We start from the raw sequence: 20349 nt of genomic DNA on the forward strand, positions 1-20349 counted from the left end.
CAGCCCCTTCCCGGAGCTCCGGACACCCACGGCCCACGCGGCTCCGCTCACCCGCCGCCCGAACGGTCCCGACACGCGGGAACGCCAGCGCGCATGCGCGGCGGCACGGCTCGCCCGCTTCGCGCCAGGGTGGGGCGGGGGCGGGGCCAAGCCGGGAGGGGCGAGGCAGAGGGGCGGGGCCTGAAGCCATCGCGGTCCCGGTACGCGGCCGGAGCGTGTCCGAGCCGTGTCCGAGCCGTGTCCGACCCGTGTCCGGAGCGTGTCCGAGCCGTGTCCGGAGCGTGTCCGGAGCGATCCGGGCCGTGCCCGGTGCCGGTGGCGGTGTCCTGATGCAGCGGGAAGTGGGCACGCTGCCGCTGGCCCCCGCCCTGCGCGCACGCCTCGCCGCCGCCGGCTTCCAGACGGCGCAGGAGCTGCTGGACACCGGGCCCTGCGGCCTGAGCAAAGGTACCGGCGGCTTTCGGCTCCGCGGGGCCTCCCCGGGATCTTCCGGGCCCTTCCTCCTTCTCCGTTCAGGCCCCAGTGAGGCCTCCGGGAAATGGGCACAGTGAATAATAATAATACAAAAATAGAGGATTCTGGTAAAAGATCAGCTGACACTGATGGATGTAAATGGGATGCAGGGAAATGAAGGGATTGTTAGGCTCATCCCTCCTCTTTCCCTAGCTTCCCTCTTCTTTTTACTAAGTGATTTAAATAAAATAAGCCTATTTGAAGTTAGAAAATTGCCTTTTTCAAGGAGTGTGTAGTGATTCCTCCTTGGGAGGGTGGGCACAGGGTGCCCAGAGCAGCTGTGGCTGCCCCTGCATCCCTGGAAGTGTCCAAGATGCTTGGACAACCTGGGACAGTGGAATGTGTCCCTGTCCATGGCAGCGGTGGGACTGGGTTGTCTTTACAGCCCCTTCCAACCCAAGCCAGTCTGGGATTTTGATTTTCTATAGTTTTACTATCTATGACAATAACAGTTTGAAAATCTCATCATTAGTGCCAGGGCTGTGTGCATGTTGTCCTGGGAGGATGAATATGGATCATTTTGTGTCATGCTGTGGAATCAGTCGCTGCTTATAAAATAAAAGTGGTGTTTTGTGCTTTTGGCTTCTCCAGAAATTGGAATCTCCAGGGAAGAGGCGCTGGAAGCGCTGCAGGTGGTGAGGCAGGAATGTCACGGGGACTCAGCAAGGACAGCTGGGGGATCAGGTGCCACCAGGAAATGCACAGCCCTGGAGCTCCTGGAAGAAGAGCAAACCCAGGGCTTCATCATCACCTTCTGTTCAGCACTGGACAACATCCTGGGAGGTGGAGTGCAGCTGACAAAAATCACCGAGATCTGCGGAGCACCCGGCGTTGGCAAAACACAGCTGTGGTATCTCACTGTCCCATGGCTTGTGTGCAACCAGGAATCACTTTTTGTTCAACTCACCTATGAAATGAGTCCATTTTTCTTTGTTGTCTGACTGCAATCTCTGATTCTTCTCCAGCATTATAAATGCAATAATGGTTATAGCTGCTCCCTGTCCTGGGTATTCCTCAGCAGGAATATCACTCCAGGAGTGAGCAGGGGCAGCTCTGGAATGCAGATCTTGATCTCTGTTTCTGTTTCCCATGGCAGCATGCAGCTGGCAGTGGATGTCCAGATCCCCGAGTGTTTTGGGGGCGTTGCTGGAGAAGCTGTGTTCATTGACACTGAGGGGAGTTTTATGGTGGACAGAGTGGTGGACATCGCAGCTGCCTGTGTGCAGCACTGCCACCTCATTGCTGAGGCTCAGCAAGAAGAGGGTACGTTGCCAAGTCATTTCTTTTCTGGAGGAGGCAAGGATGGAGTGAAACAAGTGGCTCGTAGGCTGTAGTGTTACTTTTGGAGTGTTTGCTGACAGCTTTTTATTTCCACCTCTGTGGATCAAACCCTGAACTACATCTGTGTCTGGAGCAGACTGGGCTGGGCTACTTCAAAAAGAATTATTTTTCTACGTGGTGATTTTGTGAACGTTTTGATCCTGGGGGTTTTAGGTGGCCTGTGGGGTTTTGATGTTTGACCTTCCTCCTTTCTTCTTTTCCTTCAATTTTTTAGCACCCTAATGATTGTATTTGCACCTGTTGAGCAAAACTGAGTGTTTTGTTTTAAAATGCAGGAGCAGGTAGGGAAAGAAAAGAGGAACAGCAGAATTTTATGGGGCAATGTTGCTGCAGAAGGCCCTTAGACTAAAACCATACATGGAATTCAGCTCCTCCATAAAGTCAGTATATCCTGGCTGCTTTTAATAAGTTTTATTCTCTAAGTCATCAGTCTCCTGGGGATAAGGACACAACTTTTGTGTTACTCATGGAGAATTTATGCATCAAACTTCTGTTTGAAGTGAGCTAAAAAGACACTGTATTAAATGAGGTACTGCCAGTATATTAAACAAGGGATGATTAATAGTCCCTGATGTCCTCTGGTGGCGTTCTGGCTTGAAAATGATTTACTGGAGAAGTTCTTGCTTCAGAAATAAATTTTTCATTGTTGGAGGCCTCCCTTGGAGGCTCCAGCGTGTCTGTGTGCAAATGCTGGGATAGCATCTGCTCACCACCTTCCTGACTTTCAAGCCAGATGGAAAATATGTTTCCACACTCCTTACCTTGCCTGTTCTGTTTCTGGGGGCTTTGCTGTTGCTATGTGTGGAGGGCAGGCTTTGGTGGGATGATGAAAGTAACAATATGCTCGTACAGACTTCTGACTCATTTACTCGTCTGTTTGTTTTGTTCTCAGATCATGGGAAAGCTTTGGAGACTTTCTCTCTGGAAAATATCCTCTCTCACATCTATTACTTCCGTTGTCGTGACTACACAGAGCTGCTGGCCCAGGTCTACCTCCTGCCAGAATTCCTGTCAGAGCATTCCAAGGTGAGGCTTGTCAGGAGGTGTCACTCATCTTCACACTGAAGAGTTTTTGTCTGCTGTAGTAACAGGAGTAAACACCTTGGTACCTCGTCAGCTTGGCAGTAAAACGTTGGCTGATAGCAGAGTACAAATGTAAAGCCTTCTGCTTGTTTGCCTTTTCGTTCCCATCCCAATTTCTCTCAAGAGTAATTTGCTTTTGCCGTCCTCCTGAATTTCCACTCCGAGTTGAGGACACTGGGTCTGTGCTGCCACATGTTCCATTTCTGGGAGCACAGAGCTGTGAATCAGCACAGAACTGCTCTGCACAAGAGCCTCCCAGCCAGGAGGTGTGTGCTGACTATCAGGGTGGCATCAGAAAGCCTTGGTGCCACTTTTTTTGCCCTAAAAGATCACTGAGGACCAGAAATATCCTGCACCATCCAAGTGACTCCTCTTTTTAGTGCATCTTCTGTTGCTACAAGCAACCAGAGCCTGCAGCTTGACTCTTGGGTGGACTGCAGCCAGAAAGATTCTTAGTACCTAATGTCTTAGAGAAATGCTATTGTAAGGCAGATTTTCACCACCTCCCCTCCAGATTTCTGGGTTCTGCACTGCAGATCACTCCCTGTCAGGATCTGGGAAATGTGACTGTGCCTTGTTCTATCAGAGCACAAATCAGTGTTGGATTAGAATGTCTTTTGCACATATTCCAAAATTTTGCATTGATGGGAGCTGTGGAGTTCTGGAAAACACAGATGGGAGCCTCACTTGTGCTGGGTGTAGTCTGGTATTCCCCTTTCCCTGCCAGGTACTAACGGTGCCCTGTTGTGTTTGCTCTTGTGGAAAGTACATGGCTTCATTAGCACAGTTCCACTGGGCTGCAGCTCCCTGGAACCATCTGTGCTGATTATCTGGGCTTGGCCTGCAGCCTGAAGTGCTGAAGGTTTCAGGAGAACCACAAGACCTTCTGCTGATTCCTTGGATGGGCTAGAAGTGACTTGGCAGATTGCTCATTGCAGTCCAGCTCTCATTAAAATTAGTCTGATCCCTCTGGAGCCCAGTCTGGGACCACAGGAAGCCTCCAGATTTCAGGGTTTTTGGGAGAGAGAAAAAGTTGTAGAGGTTTAGAGATAAGAAAAATGTAGAGTTAGAGGTCCAAATCTGCCATTTGGAAATATTAACTAGTTTGAGATCTTGTTAATAATATGAGAAAGACTGTTAGAAAATAAAAAACCTAATTTTTTAAGGTCTGCTAGAGCCAAGCTGGCGTGGACAAGACAGGTGTTACCAAGCTCTCTTTACACTTTAAATACTTTAGGTTTTCCTGTCTCCTGTCTGGGAGAAATTTAACTAAATTGCATCCTACCTGGACATATTTGTGATAGCCAAGTTATATATAACCATGTATACATTCCTGTCTAGCATGAGTTGTGTTTATGCTGTTAAATTCATTGTTCTTAAAGAAATGATACATGAGGAGAATGTACAGACTCATGGAAAAGAATTTGTAGGAAAGAGGGAAAATGAGAGTATGATTAATGTCTTCGTTTAATCCCAACTATTTAATCTTCTTTTGCAAATTAAGGGGTTGTTTTCAGTTGGAGGCCCAGGACCATTTCACAGTGATGTCTGTGCAGGCTTGTATGTTCCAGTCATAAAGGGGCTTCCCAGTAATGAGTTAAATCAGTAATGCAGAAAATCAGCATTTTTGTGTTTGTTATCTTGTGCAGTAATGCAGGAACTTGTAGACACCAAGGATTTGAGTGACATCTGAATATGCAGGCACTGTTAGACCATCCATCTCCCTCCTGTATTTCATACTTGGGTCATCAAAACAGCCACAACAAATGAAGTTAGAATAAATCAAAATCCCAGACTAATGTTTATACAGTGTCTTGAGGGTGATGAGCCAGCAGCTGCAGCGTGCTCTGACTTCAGCTAATGATTGCTACAAAAGAAATAATTCAGCAAAGCAAACATCTTGAGGCAAGATAGATCCTCAGCTCCAGTGCAGTGTGCCTGGAATATCTTTAGGCATCTGTTAAACTGTGTGTTTCCAAGACAGATCACTGATAACAGCTGAGGTATCTCAGCAGTGCCTCCAGAGAGCCTGAATTCTGATTTGGATTTAATTTTTGAGGGAGAAGGTGAATTAATTGCTATTTGTGGAGAGCTGACTGAAGTACGGTTCTGCTGTTTAATGATTATTTTCTCCTCTGCAAGGCTTTAAGCCTGGCTTTGCCAATCGTGTTCACCTAAGGATGAAATAAAACATTCCAGTGCACTTAAAACCAGCTCTTGCTGCTTTGTTGTCATTTTTTATAGGATGGTAATGACAGCTTTTGATCTTTTCTGCTGCCTTTAGGTCCGGCTGGTGGTGATTGATGGAATTGCCTTTCCCTTCCGCCACGACTTCGAGGACCTGGCCCTGCGCACGCGGCTGCTGAACGGGCTGGCCCAGCAGCTCATCATCACAGCCAACGAGCACAGGGCAGCTGTGAGTGCAGGGCAGACCTCAAGCACAAAACATAATGCTTTTTATTACAAAGAATTCAGGAAATGTGTCTCTAAATAGCAAAATAAAACTGCAGTAATACCCTCTGCAGTAATGCGCTCTGCATTCACTTTGGTGAATATAGAGGCATCACAAAGGTAGAACAACTAAAAGGTGGGAAATTCCTAGACTTGCCAAAATAAGTGAAATTTGCATCAATAGCCTCCTTAATTAAGTGTCAGCATGGCATTTCTAATGTCATCATCCCCAATGATTTGGTTGGACAAGGAATGCTCCTCTGGTGACTTACAAAAATACCTGGGAGCATTCAGCAGTTCCAGCACAACTTTCCACTCTCTGTTTAAAAATAAACATTAGCATTCCTAGGGAGGAAAACCACTTTATCTGCTGGATTGGCCTTCTCTTCTGGCATCCATGGAAACCCAGAGCCTCCTTCCTGGGCATTGTTTTACGTCACAGACGGTCTGGAGGCCGCAGAGCCGCAGCCAGCAGATGGCACTGGGAAGCTGCAGCTGTTCCAGAAGTTGTTTTGGAAGTCTCTGACAGCTCAGAGAAGCATTGTTCAGGAATTGGAGCTTCCCCAGCCCTCAAAATGGTGCTTGTGTCTCTAACAGTGTCCAGGTGACTTGTGACCTTGTCACTCACAGCTCTCTGGTGCAGTTGGCTTTTGTTCCAAGCTGCTAAAAATAAAACTTCTCTTGTGCTTCCTCTGGGAGCTGTGGGAGGGGAAGAGCCCAGCATTCCCAAAGTGTCCTGACTTGAGCTGTGGAGCTCCTTCCTGCTGCTCTGGGCACCAGGGAGATGATGTTCCAAGGTCTGCACAGCCTCAGGTTTCCTGAGTGCTTTCCCCCACAGTTTGGTACCTGGTGATCTTGAACAGCAGCTGCTGTCATTGGACAATGCTTTCCTTTGCTCAAGGATAAAATATATAAATAATTTCTTCTGAACCAGGCAGCACTTTAGTACAAAGTTGCGAAATAAACTCTTGCTAAAGGAGTCAGAGCTTCAGGAATGGTTTTGCTTGGATTTGCCCTCTTGTTAGTGGTGTCTGAGTTAGTTGCATGAGCTGTGAGCAGGCTAAATCCAGCCTGCATGCCAGGGATTGCTTGTCAGGCAGCTCTGGATGCTCTAATATGGAAGGAAGTCAGATCCTAAAGCTGGACTCGGAGGGAGGATGCCCAGCCCTTCTCCAGCAGGGAGATGAGGAGGCTATTTGGGGCTGTTACCATGCACTTGTGATGAGTTACTTCTCTAAAATGTGCAATATCTGTGCTGGGCTCTCAGCTGTGTGAATGTTTCAGGCTGTGCTCAGTGGAACTCTTTGCTCTCACACACTTTCCTGAACTACCCCAGCAAGAATCCTCTGAGCATGTCAAACAATGGAACTCTCTAGGGTCTTAGATGGGTACAATTTTTCATTTTTAATGAACTTTGTCATTAATATTCCTGGCTCTTTTCTGTCTCAGCCACCCCCACTTCTGCCAGGGATCTAACCTAGACTGTCTGTGAGCCTCCCACCAGTGATTGGGGCTGCGAAAACACTCCCCCACTCTGTCTGTTCGCTTCCATTCTGCTTTGTCTTGTACCCACTTGTGCGTTTTTAGGCTACAAGGCACAGGAATTCAGTTAATCACCAGGCTAATGCACACTGGGAGCAGCACCACCAAGTTCATTTACCCCAGGGACTGAGAGCTGGCTCCTCATGGAGGGCCAGTGCGAGTCAGCTGCAGCTAAACATAGATCCAAACAGCATTTAGGACAAATGTTGTGGGATAAATAAGTTGTGTGGAGCTTGTCTCCCTTGGGGAGGGAGAAACTGAGATTTCTTTAAAGTCTTGAATGAAAGAAATCTCCCATTCAAACCAAAAATACATTTTGCAGGGTACTCTTAATTTGTTTTGAAAAGATGAGGCACCCTTACAGTTTCTCCTCATTACAGTTGCCAAGAGTTTTGCCTGAGTAATGCTTCATCAGTAAAAGCTTTTTAAAAATTCCCTCTCTTCCTTCCCACCAGTGAGCTGATTTCCAGGAGATTTTTTTTTCTTTTGCTTCTGTTTCCTCTTTCAGGTAGTTCTGACAAACCAAATGACAACAAGGATTGGACAAAGCCAGTCCACATTGGTACCTGCTTTAGGTAAGTGTTGAGCTTTGAGCTGAAAATTGATATATGAGTTCCTTTCCTTTGGCTTTGTGTAGAAAGAGAAATCATCCAAAAATGTACCTGGGAGCTGTAAACCTCTAGCAGGGAAGTGGTGGGGAGAAGGTTAAATCACTCAAAAAAGAACCCAGCTTAATGGTTGCATACCCCAAACTAAGCTGCAATTTCCTAAATTCCCTGAGAACCATTCAGTGCCTCTCCCAAACAGTTTAAATTGTTTATTTTCCCATTGCCCTTGAACATGTCCCATTAATTATTTGCAAAGGCATTTCATATTTGCTGTATCACTGGAATTCTCTGCAATTATGATGTGGAGGGAAGTTCTGTGGGGGATCCTCAGGCACAGCCTGCCCTGAGCCAGGTTAAAGATTTTTTTTGCAGGCTGCTCAATTTTGCCCTGTAATGAGCAGATACCTCATCCATGCCTTTCTGCTGCAGTCACAGGGGAAAATAGAACAGTTCTGAAGTGGAGATTTCTACAAATTAAGGAAAGGTTCAGCATTTAAATCTTATTTCAGGCTGTAGCATTGCATTATTTTATGATTCACTTAAAGGGCACAAATTCTTCATTTTCTGTGAGCCAAGTAATGATTCCCTTGCTCTGGAGAGGAGAGAGGAGGGGACAGTACAAAGATGTTCCCAGAATCTGTACACGCACCAAACCATTTGGCAGAGATAGAGGGTAAAATGAACAAACACAGCCCATCTCCTGCAGGAATGTGCAGAATGTGGAATTTGGAGCTGTGCAGGCAGACCCAGCTCCCAGGATCTGACCCTTTTTGTCAGTTTTGCCTCTTGCTCTCTGATGGATTATTTTTGGCAGCCTTTCTGGCTACAAACTCAATTAAAGCTAATAGAGTCTGTCTTTTTTCACTGGCCAGCATTGTTTGGGAGCTGTTGTGTTTATTGAGTCATGGGGACAGTAAAGAATGTGAAGACATTCAGGGGAGTTTATAATTCCCAGATATCCTGCCTTGCCTTGTGCATATTTTCTTTCACAAACAATTAATTTGACATGACCTCCTGTGGAAGCTGACTGTGCCTCTCCCCAGTGTGTGTGACCACAGTATTGTTAAACTCAGCAGTGTGAACTCTTCCAAAAATGCAACTTGGTACCAGTTGGGAAAATATTTAACCAAGTGGTTTTGATGCCCTGCTCTGGAAAAATGGTGTTTCAAAAGTCTCATCATATTTGCTAAAGAACCTCCCACTCCTCCATGGTTTGGTGTAGCCAGAGGAACTCTTGAGGGAGGGGTCAGCAGTAAACCCCCAGGTAAAATCACCAAATTGGGTTTTTCCTCCCGTTGATTGGTAAGCCTGAGAAACAGCTTTTTCATGAAAGCATTAATCTCTAAACTCTTATTCAGCTCCTGAGCAGAAGGGAAGATCTTAATTATGAGGAAAAAAAAAAAAAGAAAGAAAAAAGCACAGATGCTGCAAGGTATTAAGTCAGGAGCTTTATGAAGGGGACAGCTTTCTTTCCCACTAGTGATAGCTAAGCTGGGTGTTCCTAGACATTTCTACTAAATATATTTAGAAAGGAGGTCAAATATGAATCTACAGGCAGTTCAACTCAGAAATATCTCATTTTACAGTAGCATTTTTCACTCTCATTCAATGCAGTTGGAAATCTGCTGGTGTGGAATTTGTAGCCATTGTAAAATGTGTTTTGATCTCTGCCTCAGAGCCATCTCTCAGAGCCAAAATCTTTAATCCCAACTCAGATGTAGTGGAGCAAGGTCTGGCAAGATGCCTAAAGGGTCTAGGTCTTCATTACAGTGGGATCATTTCTTCTTTTTCCCTTCTCTGTGCTCTAATGAATGCCAGAGCACAGGGGGCACGAGGGGCTGGGGGTGTGGGGGAGACCAGGGAGGGGAGGACAGCAAAGAGCAGGTGGACAGGGGACACTTGGCTGGTTTAAAATGCAATCCATCTTTGGAGTGCTGACAGGGATAAACAGAGGAAAAAGCACCCAATAAAGATGTCTGCACATTGGCTTGTGGTCAGGTATGAGCTGAAACATTGGGACTGAGCCCCTGGAGCAGGATAAAAATCTAAATTTCCTTCTCTCTTTCCACCACACCTCCCTGCTTGCTTTTGGTTATTTTGCATTTTGCTGTCAGAAGCAGAAAACTGCTTCAGGGGCCCTTAATGCTTTAATAATGGCTGACTTTCTCCCAAAGCTGCCATCCCAAAGGGACCGATGTTTGCTCATAATTATGCCTGAGAGACAGAATATCACAGTTCTGAAGTAGGATTTAGACCTCCTCACCAGACTTCTTCAGTAGTAATTAGACAAATCTCTTCTTCAAGCTGCTTCTGTTTTCAAGATTTGTCTAGTACCTGTCCTTTATTAGGCATCCATGAAATTTTTCTACAAATATGGAAGTATTGCATCAAGATTTCTGTAAAACACACAGCCTACAGATGTTATTCCTTTTTTAGGTCTATTTGTTGTGAAATCCTTGCAAGTATGAAAAAGATGTGATGCATCACTGCAAGAAAGGCAGATTTTGTTTTAATCACGGGGTGGTTTTGAAGATTAATTTCATTTCAGCTTACTGATGGTGGTGTTGTAAGAGATAATGATCTGTCATTTTGTGTTCCTCAGGAGAAAGCTGGGGACACGCTGCCACCGTCCGTTTGATCTTCCACTGGAACAACACTCAGAGGTGAGGGAAAATGTGAGGAAAATCCACATAAATACAAGAATGGCACTGGAGAATCTTTCAAACAGGCCATGGGGGCCAAGCAGGGGCTTGAATTCAGCTCCTGGCCTTGCTCTGCCACATCCCAGGCTCCTGAGGCTCAGGAATTGTCTCAGTGAGGGCTGAACTGTCAGGCTCCTCCTCCCCACCATGGTGGGTTCTTCCTGACAAGATGCCGTGGTTTATAAAAATGTAACGTCCTCATGGCAGTTGTTCAGACACAAGGATTTCTTTTACTATCTGCATCTTGCAAGATAGGGTTGGGTTGTAACTTTTCTAATAAAACTCTTCTCATTTTAATGTGAATTTTTGCCATAGACTCAGTGCAAGTACAGATCTGGTGGGTTACAAGGTGATTTTTATGCCCCACTCTGAAGAGGTGCAATTTCAACAGTCTCATTATAAAGAACCTCCCACTCCTCCATGGTTGGTTGTAGCCACTATAATTTCTTTGAAAAGAATTTTTTTTTTTGCTTCACTCTTTTCATCCCCGGTCAGTCCAAAGCCAGAGATGCCAAAGAAGGTTTTAAAGCCACCTAAGCTGTGACCCTGACAGGTCAGGACAGGCTGCTGACCCTGAGCTTCAGGGGTTGAACCTTCCAAAAAACAGTGTGAAATTCTGTTTGGACCTCCTCTGTTTCTTGGTTCTTTTTTCCCCCTCTTTATATTGCAAAGTCATTTCTCCTTCCTGGTCAGTTAAATTTGTCCTCTATGTAATATCACCATGCAGCAGCTTGAGATTAAGGAGCTGTGCTGCAATTCCCTAATCTCGTGCAAACAGTGAGCAAAAATGGTGCTAGAATGTTGTTGTGCAGTGTTTTGCTTGTTGAATTTGAAAGAAAAGTGCAGTGACACTTTCTTGGGGAGTTTTGTTTTTAAATTCTAAGTTTGAAGGCAAGGCAGGATGATTACAGCAGGCTGTTTAATTTGGAATTAAATTAACATCACTGATTAGTTAAGTCTTTTTAGGACAAGTTGCATCAACATAATGATTACAGAGTGAACAAAAGTTAATTTTATATATGAAAAGAACTCTTTTTTCCTTCTGCAACAGAGCTAGGAAGGCTGCAGATAGAAGTTCCAGGAAACAAGCCAAGGAGAGACAAACCTGGCTTATTTACTGATGTAAATCTGCAGCTAACATGGAGTGGGGCCTGCAGAAACAGCAATTCTGGATACAACTGTAAAAGCAGAAATAGCTCAATGCTGTCTTATTTTTGCACAGGCTGCCTAGAGCTGATGCTCCATTGTGATTTTGTTGGTTTTATATCAGGTTATTGAGGCACAAAGATCATTTGAGGATCCATTGCCTTTTTAAAAAATATTTTTTAAATGTGCTTTGGCCACTTTGATACCTGTCTCCTCCTTTCTCTCTACTCCTGAAAATGTCAGAGCTTAATTCTAAGAGTTCTCTTTGCTGGGAGAAAAGATCCTGTTGAGTCAGAGGCTCCAGCTGAGCTCTTGTGAAAGCCTGGCTTCTGCAGCTCCAGATTTGGGCAATTTTGTCAAGTATAACCCAGCATTTGAGTGTTCTGAGGAATTCCCTGTGTAGCTAACATGAAGTGGCAGCGTTCCTCAGGCTGTAATTACGTGCTCTCTAATAGAATGGCACCTCAGGGAGGAAAAAACCCCCCGAAAATAATTAACAGGATTTTTGGCAGGGTGTCTTGCTACAGAGAGCAGAACACTTTCTAGATTGGCTTATGTAAGTGTGAGTTTTGGGGAGGTGGGCATGGTGCAGCCCAGACAAGGGTTGAAAACTCCTTTCCTTTTGAGCTGCTGTGCAATTTTCTCTCTGTATTATGCAAGCATTTGCTGTAGAACACAAATCAAGGTGTATTGCTTAGAGTTTAAATGCAGCAAATCAGGGAAGTGTCAGAGGAGAAATAAAAGGGAAACTATTTTCTCAAGGTTGTGCTGTGTGTCAGTGGCAAGGGCAGGCTTAGAAATAGAACATCTCCAGCCTCTGGGTTATATTGACAGGCTTGGGAAATCTCTGGAAAAAGCCTCCCTAGAAGTACTGGAATTCTTGAAGGTCTCTCACATCCTTGAGAGGGCAAACAAGTGATTAATGGATTAGGGAAGAGGTGTGCTCAAAACCTTTTTTGTTTGCATTTTAAGAAAGTGACATTTGGAATTAATTCATGATGAATATTGTTCCAAAAATGTCATCAAATACTGTGATGAAACAAGGCTAATTAATCATTCACTCTTTTAGTAGGTCTAGATTGTGTTTGAGCTGACAGGTCATGTAAGGATGGGAATCCACAGTTTGAATGACCTATATGAAAATACATCCCTAAGAATTCTGCTGGTACTGTAGGAAAACTTGGGTCTGGTCACTGGGCTATTTGGAATTTTTATTACTGTTTTAATTCATGATAATTACCTGGGGTTTGTTTTCCCAGGTTGGCCACGTTGTACAAGTCACCGAGCCAGAAGGAGTCCACCATAGCCTATGACATCACAGTGAGTGTCCCTGTGGGAAGGACATTCCCAGCTGGAATGTCACCTGCAAAGGAATTTCACACAAATCTCACAGTGGGCTTTGCTTTCTTAGTGTTGCTTTTCAGCTGCCTTCTGAAGGGAGGTGGTTATACTGGGATAGCTCCAGATTTTGGGGTAATTTGCTCTTTTTCTCTTTAGAAAAGTGACCCAGCATTTCGTCTACTCAGAGTTAAAATACTTTTGATTTCCAGATCAAACTTTCAGGCAGCCTGTCCCCATCTGTTCTGCTGCTGGTGCTGTTTATTTTATCTGCCCCTGAAGTTAACTTTTGCCCTAAGTGCAGTTACCAAGAACAATCTGAGCTTCATTTTGGGACACCTGAACCATTGTCTCCCTGCTCAGGTAGGGAGTGGTTTCTCAGGTGGCTTTTTGCCTCTTTTCCAGCTGAGTTCATCTTTTTATGATGAGGATGACCAGAATTTAACTTGATATTCCAGAGCCTCTCCAGTGCTTTGTTCCATAGGTATTTCCCCATCTCTGCTTTATGTGTGGTGTGTGTTTATCCTACACTGACCCTACACCCAGCCAATATAGAGATTTTTCTCTTCTGTCCCTATCATAGAAGGAGCTTCCAGCTTATGGCTGGAGTCCTTATTCATCCCCAGTTAAATCCTGTGATTATTTCCTATTGTGGAGTGCTTAGATACATATTAATGAGAAGAGATGCTGTCTAAGCTGTATTTAGGTTTAAAAAGACAGCACCACTCAGTTCTTACCTCCTCAAATGTCACATCCATAGGTACAATTCCATAACTATTTGCTACATGTCCTCATGGAAACATGTTGCCATGGCATTTTCTGCTGATTTTAATGCTGCCATCAGATGAGATCCTCAAACTTTCAGATATCAGGGGTTTCCCCCCCCCCATTCCTGAATGTATTCACCAGGACAGAAGAAATACTGCAAATATATACTTTTATAAAGATTGGAAGGGGAAGTGGAACTACATGCCAAGGTTGGTTGGATCATGTGATGTGAGTCCTTTTTTCTCCAGCTGACAAACAGATGGATTTTATCTCAGACAGTTTAATTGCCTTTTTCTTTCATTTTTATAAGCACCATAAAACAGCTATGCTCTCTTCTGTGAGTGCATACTATCTTGAAATAGACTTGAGAGTGAATCCTAATCAAAGATTAGTTAATATTTAAGATTATCCCTGTGTTTTTTCCCTTAATCCTGATGAACTGCTTCAGCAGATGATTTCTTTTAGTAAAAAAATTGTATTATCTCCATTTCTTTCATGAAATCCAGGTCTGATAACAGTTTGCTGTTACCATTTCTCATTCCATAGTTAAACTGAAAGATGTCAATACATGTCCAGTGTTTCCAAGTCAGATTTGTGCATAACCAGCAAACAAAAAGATATTAAAAAATAATATTTTCTTAGGATTGTGCAGATGAGGTGCATTGGTACCATTGGCAAAGTGGCTGCTCAGTACCCATGAGCTGATGAAATGTGTAAATTCATGAGTGAGCTCTGGGCTTTTTTTATCCTGTCCTTCCTAGCACACTGGAGTCAGTCACCACTCTGAGGGGGCTGTGGAACTCCTCTCCCATGAAATCCCTTCTTCCACAGGCTGATAAGGATTCATTCTTAAATGCACAGTATAGAAATGGAAATTGATTTATGCACAAGGGAGTAAGTAGCTGGGCTGATTCACCTGAATTTCCCAGGAATGTGACCTGATTATTTCATAGTGAAAGACAGAGACACAAGATCTACATTCCAGGTAGGAATTGTGTTTCCCTGAGCTGTGCAGGGTCTGCCAGGCCAGCACTGGGAGCAGTGCTCAGGTAATAAACACATCTACCCTTGCCAGTCTTGCTGCAGAGGGTGTAAATCCAGAGGACATTAAGGAACAATGCAAAATGAAAGACTGAGCTTTGTCCTTGGTTCCAGCAGCCACATCCTCACCATCTGAAAGCCACTACCAAACCTCACAAATATACACAAAATTCTTGTATTTTCAAGGTGCCTCCCTGTAGCCAAATGCAAAACATCCATCCTGGGCAGCCTGCTTTATGTTCTGGCCCTTCTAACCCTTGGAATGCTTTCACTGGGAGTCAGCATTCTGGCTTAAGTGGATACTTGGCTACAGATCCACCTTTGTGCCTCAGGGAAATGGCAGAGATTAGATGTAGTGAAACATTAAACTTGAAGATTCCCCATTATGCTCTTTAGAATAACACTTGAGTTGCTTATAAATAGCAGAGGGGTTGCACAGATCCTGCCCTTGTAGCAGCTCTTGCTGTTTGTTCCTTTAAAAAGCCCGGGTTGGGTGAGGTGAGGCATTCAGAAATAGAAATACAGGGATGGGAGACTTAAACAAGACATTTTGTTGGGATTTAGGATTGGTCTTGGTGTGGGACACACTGGCATTTGGGAAGAGTCACCTCTGATGGTAATTCTGCCTGCTTCCCTCACATGCACCAACCCAAAATGTCAGCGTGCCTGAAATGCTCTCGTCCCCACATGGTCTCTACCTGAGCATTTTGGATCAGCAGAGCAGTTTTGTGTTCTGATTAATGCCTTTTCCTCTCTAAGGCTGCACTGAGAGTCTTCACTGAGCTGTCAGCAGTGCTCTCTGCCCAGCATTTGTCTGGAGATGGGAATTCAGAGAGTTGCAGGCTTCACACAACATACCATCTCCATCTGCATCCATGGCATGTTTAGCTAACTGACTTGGAGATCTTTCATATTTTAAAATGGTTAAAAATTAAATTGTGAGCTACAGTAACAGAAAATACGAGTGGTACTAGGCCAGATAGATCACTTCAAGCACTCTCCTGAGTAGCAGCATGTAGTTTTCACTTCTACATTTAGTTTTTGGCAGTCAAAGGTTTTCATCCCATTGTGTCCCATAAATTACTATGCTGGAACAGTCTTTGCAGTCTAGAGACAGATTCAGCTCTGCTGTTCTCTTACAATGTCTCATTGATGTTTTCAGTTCATTAAGTAGGTACATGGAACAAAAATATCCTAGGTTGTAGAAATTCACAGTTTTGTTTCTGAAAATGACTGAGGCAATTAATCCAGTCATCTCCTTGCTTCTGTGGGAGCTGATGGATTTGTCTTTTGATTTATTTAAATAGGCAACATACGTTAATTTACAGAGAAGCAGTTTTTCATAGCCATAGGGGTGATAAACAGTAAAATGGAAGTGATAGCCTGGTTGGTGAAAATAAAATATCTTTAAAAAACAAAATGAGCAGACATGAGTTGGCACATGTGTTGTAAAGTTTGCAGTGCTGAGCTTAACCTGGTCTATAAACATTCTGTGGCTGCTCATCCCGAATAAATGGCAGAATGATCCTTATTCTGATCTTCTGGGAACTGGTTCCTCATGCTTTCTATCCCTACAAGCCTTAGCACATGATTTCCCTTTCATCTTCCAGCCCCATGGCTTCCGAGACGTGCAGCCTTCAGCTGGCACTGCCAGCACAGGAGGGACTGAGCTCAACCCTCGGAAACGGCCCCGGACAGAGGAGGAGAAGCAGCAGTGACCCCAAAGTGATCCCAAAGTGACCCCAAAGTGATCCCAAAGTGGGGTCAGGTTAAAACCCTGCAGGAGAGCAGTGCCAGGATGAACTTGCAGCCAAAGGCAGCCTGAGAGACGCCCAACTTCAGTTCCTGCTCTGGACTTTATTTTACTATTAAGACTGCAACGTGCAAATTTTTGTGGCACAAATTTCCTTTGTGTATGGCATAATTGTACTTTTATAATAAAAATCTATGTTTTCTATAAGAAGTGGCTTCCGCTTTGGGGCTGGGGCTTTTTTGTTTGGGTTTTTTTTGGAGGGGGGTGGATGTGGGGGCCACAATTCCATCTTTTCACATTGGGTAAAAAGACAATGAAATGAGAGCCTCTAGCACAGCACATTTAGTGACAGGCATGTGGATCAGTCATCTGGCTTTGTGTGTACCTGAATTTTAAGGAGGTTGGATGCAGCACTGTGCTCTCCACAGGCTCAGAGCAGGACACAGGCAGTGGATGCTGGAAGAGAAATGCAGCTTTCAGTGCTCCACCAGAGTGGGGCTTCAGCCCTCACCTGCTGCAAAGTCCTTGGTCAAGGACAGTCAAAGCTCTGCTTTGAACTTCTCCTTTATCCTGTGATGGCAACAACAGAGATGAAAGTCTCGATCTGAAGGACAAAGGATTTAATCCAGCACAATAATTTTATGTTCCTGTCTCAGTAAGTGGGAATATTTTACCGTGACTCAGGCTTGAACCAAACTGCTGCACAGCCATGACTTCCACGTTCTTCATTTCATTTCTTGCTGTGATCAGGATCTCTTTTGTTCATGGCTGTAATAAAGGGGAAACCCAGACTTAGGCACCAGCAATATCAGCAGCTCCAGAGTCTAAACCCAGAGAATGAATCTCCACTGAAAGCACAGCAGGTTTTTGTCCTCTTTTTATTAAGAGAAAACAAATCAAGGAGATTATTAGAGGAGAAGAAAGGTGCTGCACTGCAAAATAGTAATTACTTCAATTATGGGAAGTGTTTGTACACATGCACAGAGATGACCCCTTTTGGCAGAGCACTCGGTAACGTTAGAGCTGAGGAAACTCAGCCAGCAGCTAAATGGAGAATTCAAGTTGTGGGAGTCACTATCTTAAATTTTTTATTTAGTATACACTAAACTGACTTTCCCTTGAAATTAAATTCAGTGCTGAATCTGAGTCATAAAATCTCCCTATTCAAAAAAGACTGCAAAAAAAAAAAAGGAAAAAAAAGCAGTGGTTTTTGCATCATTATAGGGTTTAGATAAAAATTACATAATAAAATATTAAAGGGGAAGGTATTGAGTTGCCATGCAGCAAACTGGGCTGTGTCAAAATTTAAAAACTGTGAGTCAGGGAGAAGCTGTGAAGCAAGCAGGATGACATAGGGGAAGGGAGGCAGCGGGATCTGTGACTCAGACAAACATTTCAATGCAGGAGACACAGGCAAACAAAAGGATCCTGGCGCTTGTGATGTCAGCAAGCAAACGCTCCCGTTTGGGAATAAAACCTTCCTACGTCTGGCAGTGCAGGAGGAGGGGGGAGCTGGCACCGAGCTCTTGCCTACGTAGGCACGAGGAAAACCATCCATTAGGAATGCTGGAGCAATATTTTCAGGAGCTCTCCTGGATCCTGGTGATAGCTGCTATCTAAGGGGTTTGGTAATTATGGAAAAATCCATTTCTCTCAGTGCATTGTGCTGGGATTTAACACCCTCCACACGTCCTTCCGTGTGTGAGCAGAGGAACAGTGTGGCTCCCATATACTATTAATTTCAGCTGACTGGTGGTTTTAATTTTGTTTGTAGTAGAGTAGCATCCAGAAGCCCCAGCTGAGATGCTGATCCTGTTATAACAAGATAAATTGTCTTGGCTGAGTAAATGTTAGAGCTTCCAGTGTTATGGGCATCGTTATTCAAATAAAAAAGATGCACAGTTACTGGTTAACAGTGGGAGTTACAAAATGTCCATAGGAAACTTTGGAGGCTCTCTATGCTGAGATTTTTTAATTTTTCACTCTTTTTTTCCTATTGAAGCTATTATAAAAATCAGCTCTGCAGACCAGAACTGAGAGAAGGATCTGTTGGCGGAGACAAAATTAGATTAAATGAGCCAGATTTCGTTCTCATCTGCTGGAGACAAGGAAGCTGTTCCAGGCTCAGAATTGCAGAGAAAGAAAAAATTTGACCATTGCCTCACCAGTAAATCTTCCATGGCAAGTTGATTTTTTCCCATATGTGCCTGGAATTCTCATGCATGTCACAGCATCAGTGCCCAACAGTGAGGGGCAGAAGAGAATTTTAGTACTGCACAAAGAGTGAGATTCTAAGTAGCCGACCTCATGGCACTGCATCAAAAAGAAAATGGGTTGTTTGATTTGCTGCTTAAGTCCCAGTTTGCTGAAAGCCAAGGGCTTTAACTGTCATGCTGAGTTTAAAATTATTCCATTTTGTGGGGACGGCATTTACTTGTGGTGGAGGAACTTATTTTGTCACCACAACAAGAATCCAGATCCTACCACAGGCCTTGGCAACAGGCAAACACTGCGGTCACAGGAGAATTCTCAAGCCCTGAGTCCTGCTTTGAAACTCTTTAGTTTGGACAAGGAAAATAACAATTTATTTGTTCCTGGTTTGATGTGTTCTGCACCTTTTCCATTATGAAGTACTGAGGAACCAGCAAGCCTCTAAGTAGAGTAAATTGAAGAAAACATGGAGAAGAAATAGCTTAACTGGAGGTACAAAGGTGTAGCCAAGGTTCAAGGCAGGAAATCAGTCTCCTCTTGGAGTCAGTCACAAAGTGATTGACTCATGTGGAAAGGAGATTTGGCCACTAACCTGAGTGCTGAATACAGAGCTGAGAAAAGTACCTCTAAATTATAACAACCATTTTCCTGATCAATTTCAGTTACTGTTCCTTTAGTTATTTTACAGGGAGACTAAATTTAGGATCAGATTTATTCTCAGGTATTTAATGGATTAACAACAAGGTGAAGTCCTTACTGCTTGCTTTTTTAATTCCACCCTTGTCCTGAACAAAAGGAGGTAGAGAAGTTAGAAGGGCAAGTCCAGCTTCTCCAAAGAGACTGTCTTACCATGCTCAGGATAATAATTCTTTAGAAAGGCACATTAAGATGTGTAGTACTGTTTTAACACCTGATAATTCTATGTGAAATAAATGTGATAAGTTTAGAAGTATGGTTTGATGCTTTCTTATCCTTGAGAGAAATGGAATAAACAGAACGCTGACATGGCAGTAGCACAACTATTCCAGAAGGAAAATAACAGTTTTTGAAAAGGACGAGAAGCAGGGGGTCAGCCTGTGTTCCCAAAGCAGCAGGGCCGTGCTAAGAGCTCCGCAGGGAGCCTGGCTGCAGGGGAATGTGGCGCTGGCAGTGGCCGGGAGCAGCCTGGCCAGCGCTGCTCCTCCTCCTCCGCAGCCCCTGGGCTCCAGGAACCGCTGCCAGCTGCTCCCTGCCCCGGGCTTCCCTCTGATACTCCCCGGGCCGGGCACTCGCTGGCTCGTGGCTGCTGGCCATGCACTCATTTGGGATGATTAGGGTCAGGGGAGCTGCCTTCCCTTGGCTGCTGCAAGCTGCCTGCGTTAATGTTCTCTCCTGAAGAATGAAATCACCGGGAACTGGCCCCTTTCCCAGTACTGAATTTCACCCACAAATGCACCCACTGTTAAACTGTCAGCTCCTGTCTTGCTTCCCACAAGCAAGAATTATTCCTACAATATCCACTATCTATCCATGAGAGAGCCTAAGCTCTACACAGTTTGAACTCTACCTATTGAAATAATAAATGGCATTAAAACCAATAGTCCCATCATCACACAAGCAGTAAAAATGTTAGATTATGTGCCAAAATAATGCATAGAAGAGTCTGTATTTTAGTAAGTCAGACTTCAAGAATTATAGCTAATACTGCTCATTTTTACAAGAATTGCTTGCCATTGATTTAAACTGAGCCAAAGAAGTATTGGGATATTAAAAAAAATCACATTTCAGTTTCAAACAATGAGAAGGGGGATTGTTTAAAATATTTTATAACATATCTAGAAAAGTAAAAAAGAAACTCTACAGACCTCAATGA

General features: G+C 44.2%; 1 protein-coding gene across 1 annotated transcript; it reads left to right on the forward strand.

The window, feature by feature from the left end:
* The first annotated feature begins 238 nt into the window (after window positions 1-238).
* On the forward strand, window positions 239-16472 carry RAD51C (RAD51 paralog C). The gene is made up of 9 exons (XM_030962803.1): window positions 239-447; window positions 1105-1363; window positions 1610-1776; window positions 2747-2880; window positions 5222-5353; window positions 7439-7505; window positions 10141-10201; window positions 12646-12706; window positions 16144-16472. The coding sequence occupies exons 1-9, from the start codon at window positions 330-332 to the stop codon at window positions 16249-16251; spliced, it is 1107 nt and encodes a 368-aa protein (XP_030818663.1). The 5' UTR covers window positions 239-329; the 3' UTR covers window positions 16252-16472.
* The last annotated feature ends 3877 nt before the right edge of the window (window positions 16473-20349 follow it).

This window comes from Camarhynchus parvulus, chromosome 19 (genome assembly GCF_901933205.1).
Source record: "Camarhynchus parvulus chromosome 19, STF_HiC, whole genome shotgun sequence".
Taxonomy (NCBI): domain Eukaryota; kingdom Metazoa; phylum Chordata; class Aves; order Passeriformes; family Thraupidae; genus Camarhynchus; species Camarhynchus parvulus.

Bases quoted from the DNA above. Each gene is read 5' to 3' on its own strand.
- RAD51C (XM_030962803.1), top strand. From the start codon at position 330: ATGCAGCGGGAAGTGGGCACGCTGCCGCTGGCCCCCGCCCTGCGCGCA. The intron at 5,354-7,438 runs GTGAGTGCAGGG...TTCCTCTTTCAG, and splicing joins CCAACGAGCACAGGGCAGCT to GTAGTTCTGACAAACCAAAT. The intron at 10,202-12,645 runs GTGAGGGAAAAT...TTGTTTTCCCAG, and splicing joins CACTGGAACAACACTCAGAG to GTTGGCCACGTTGTACAAGT.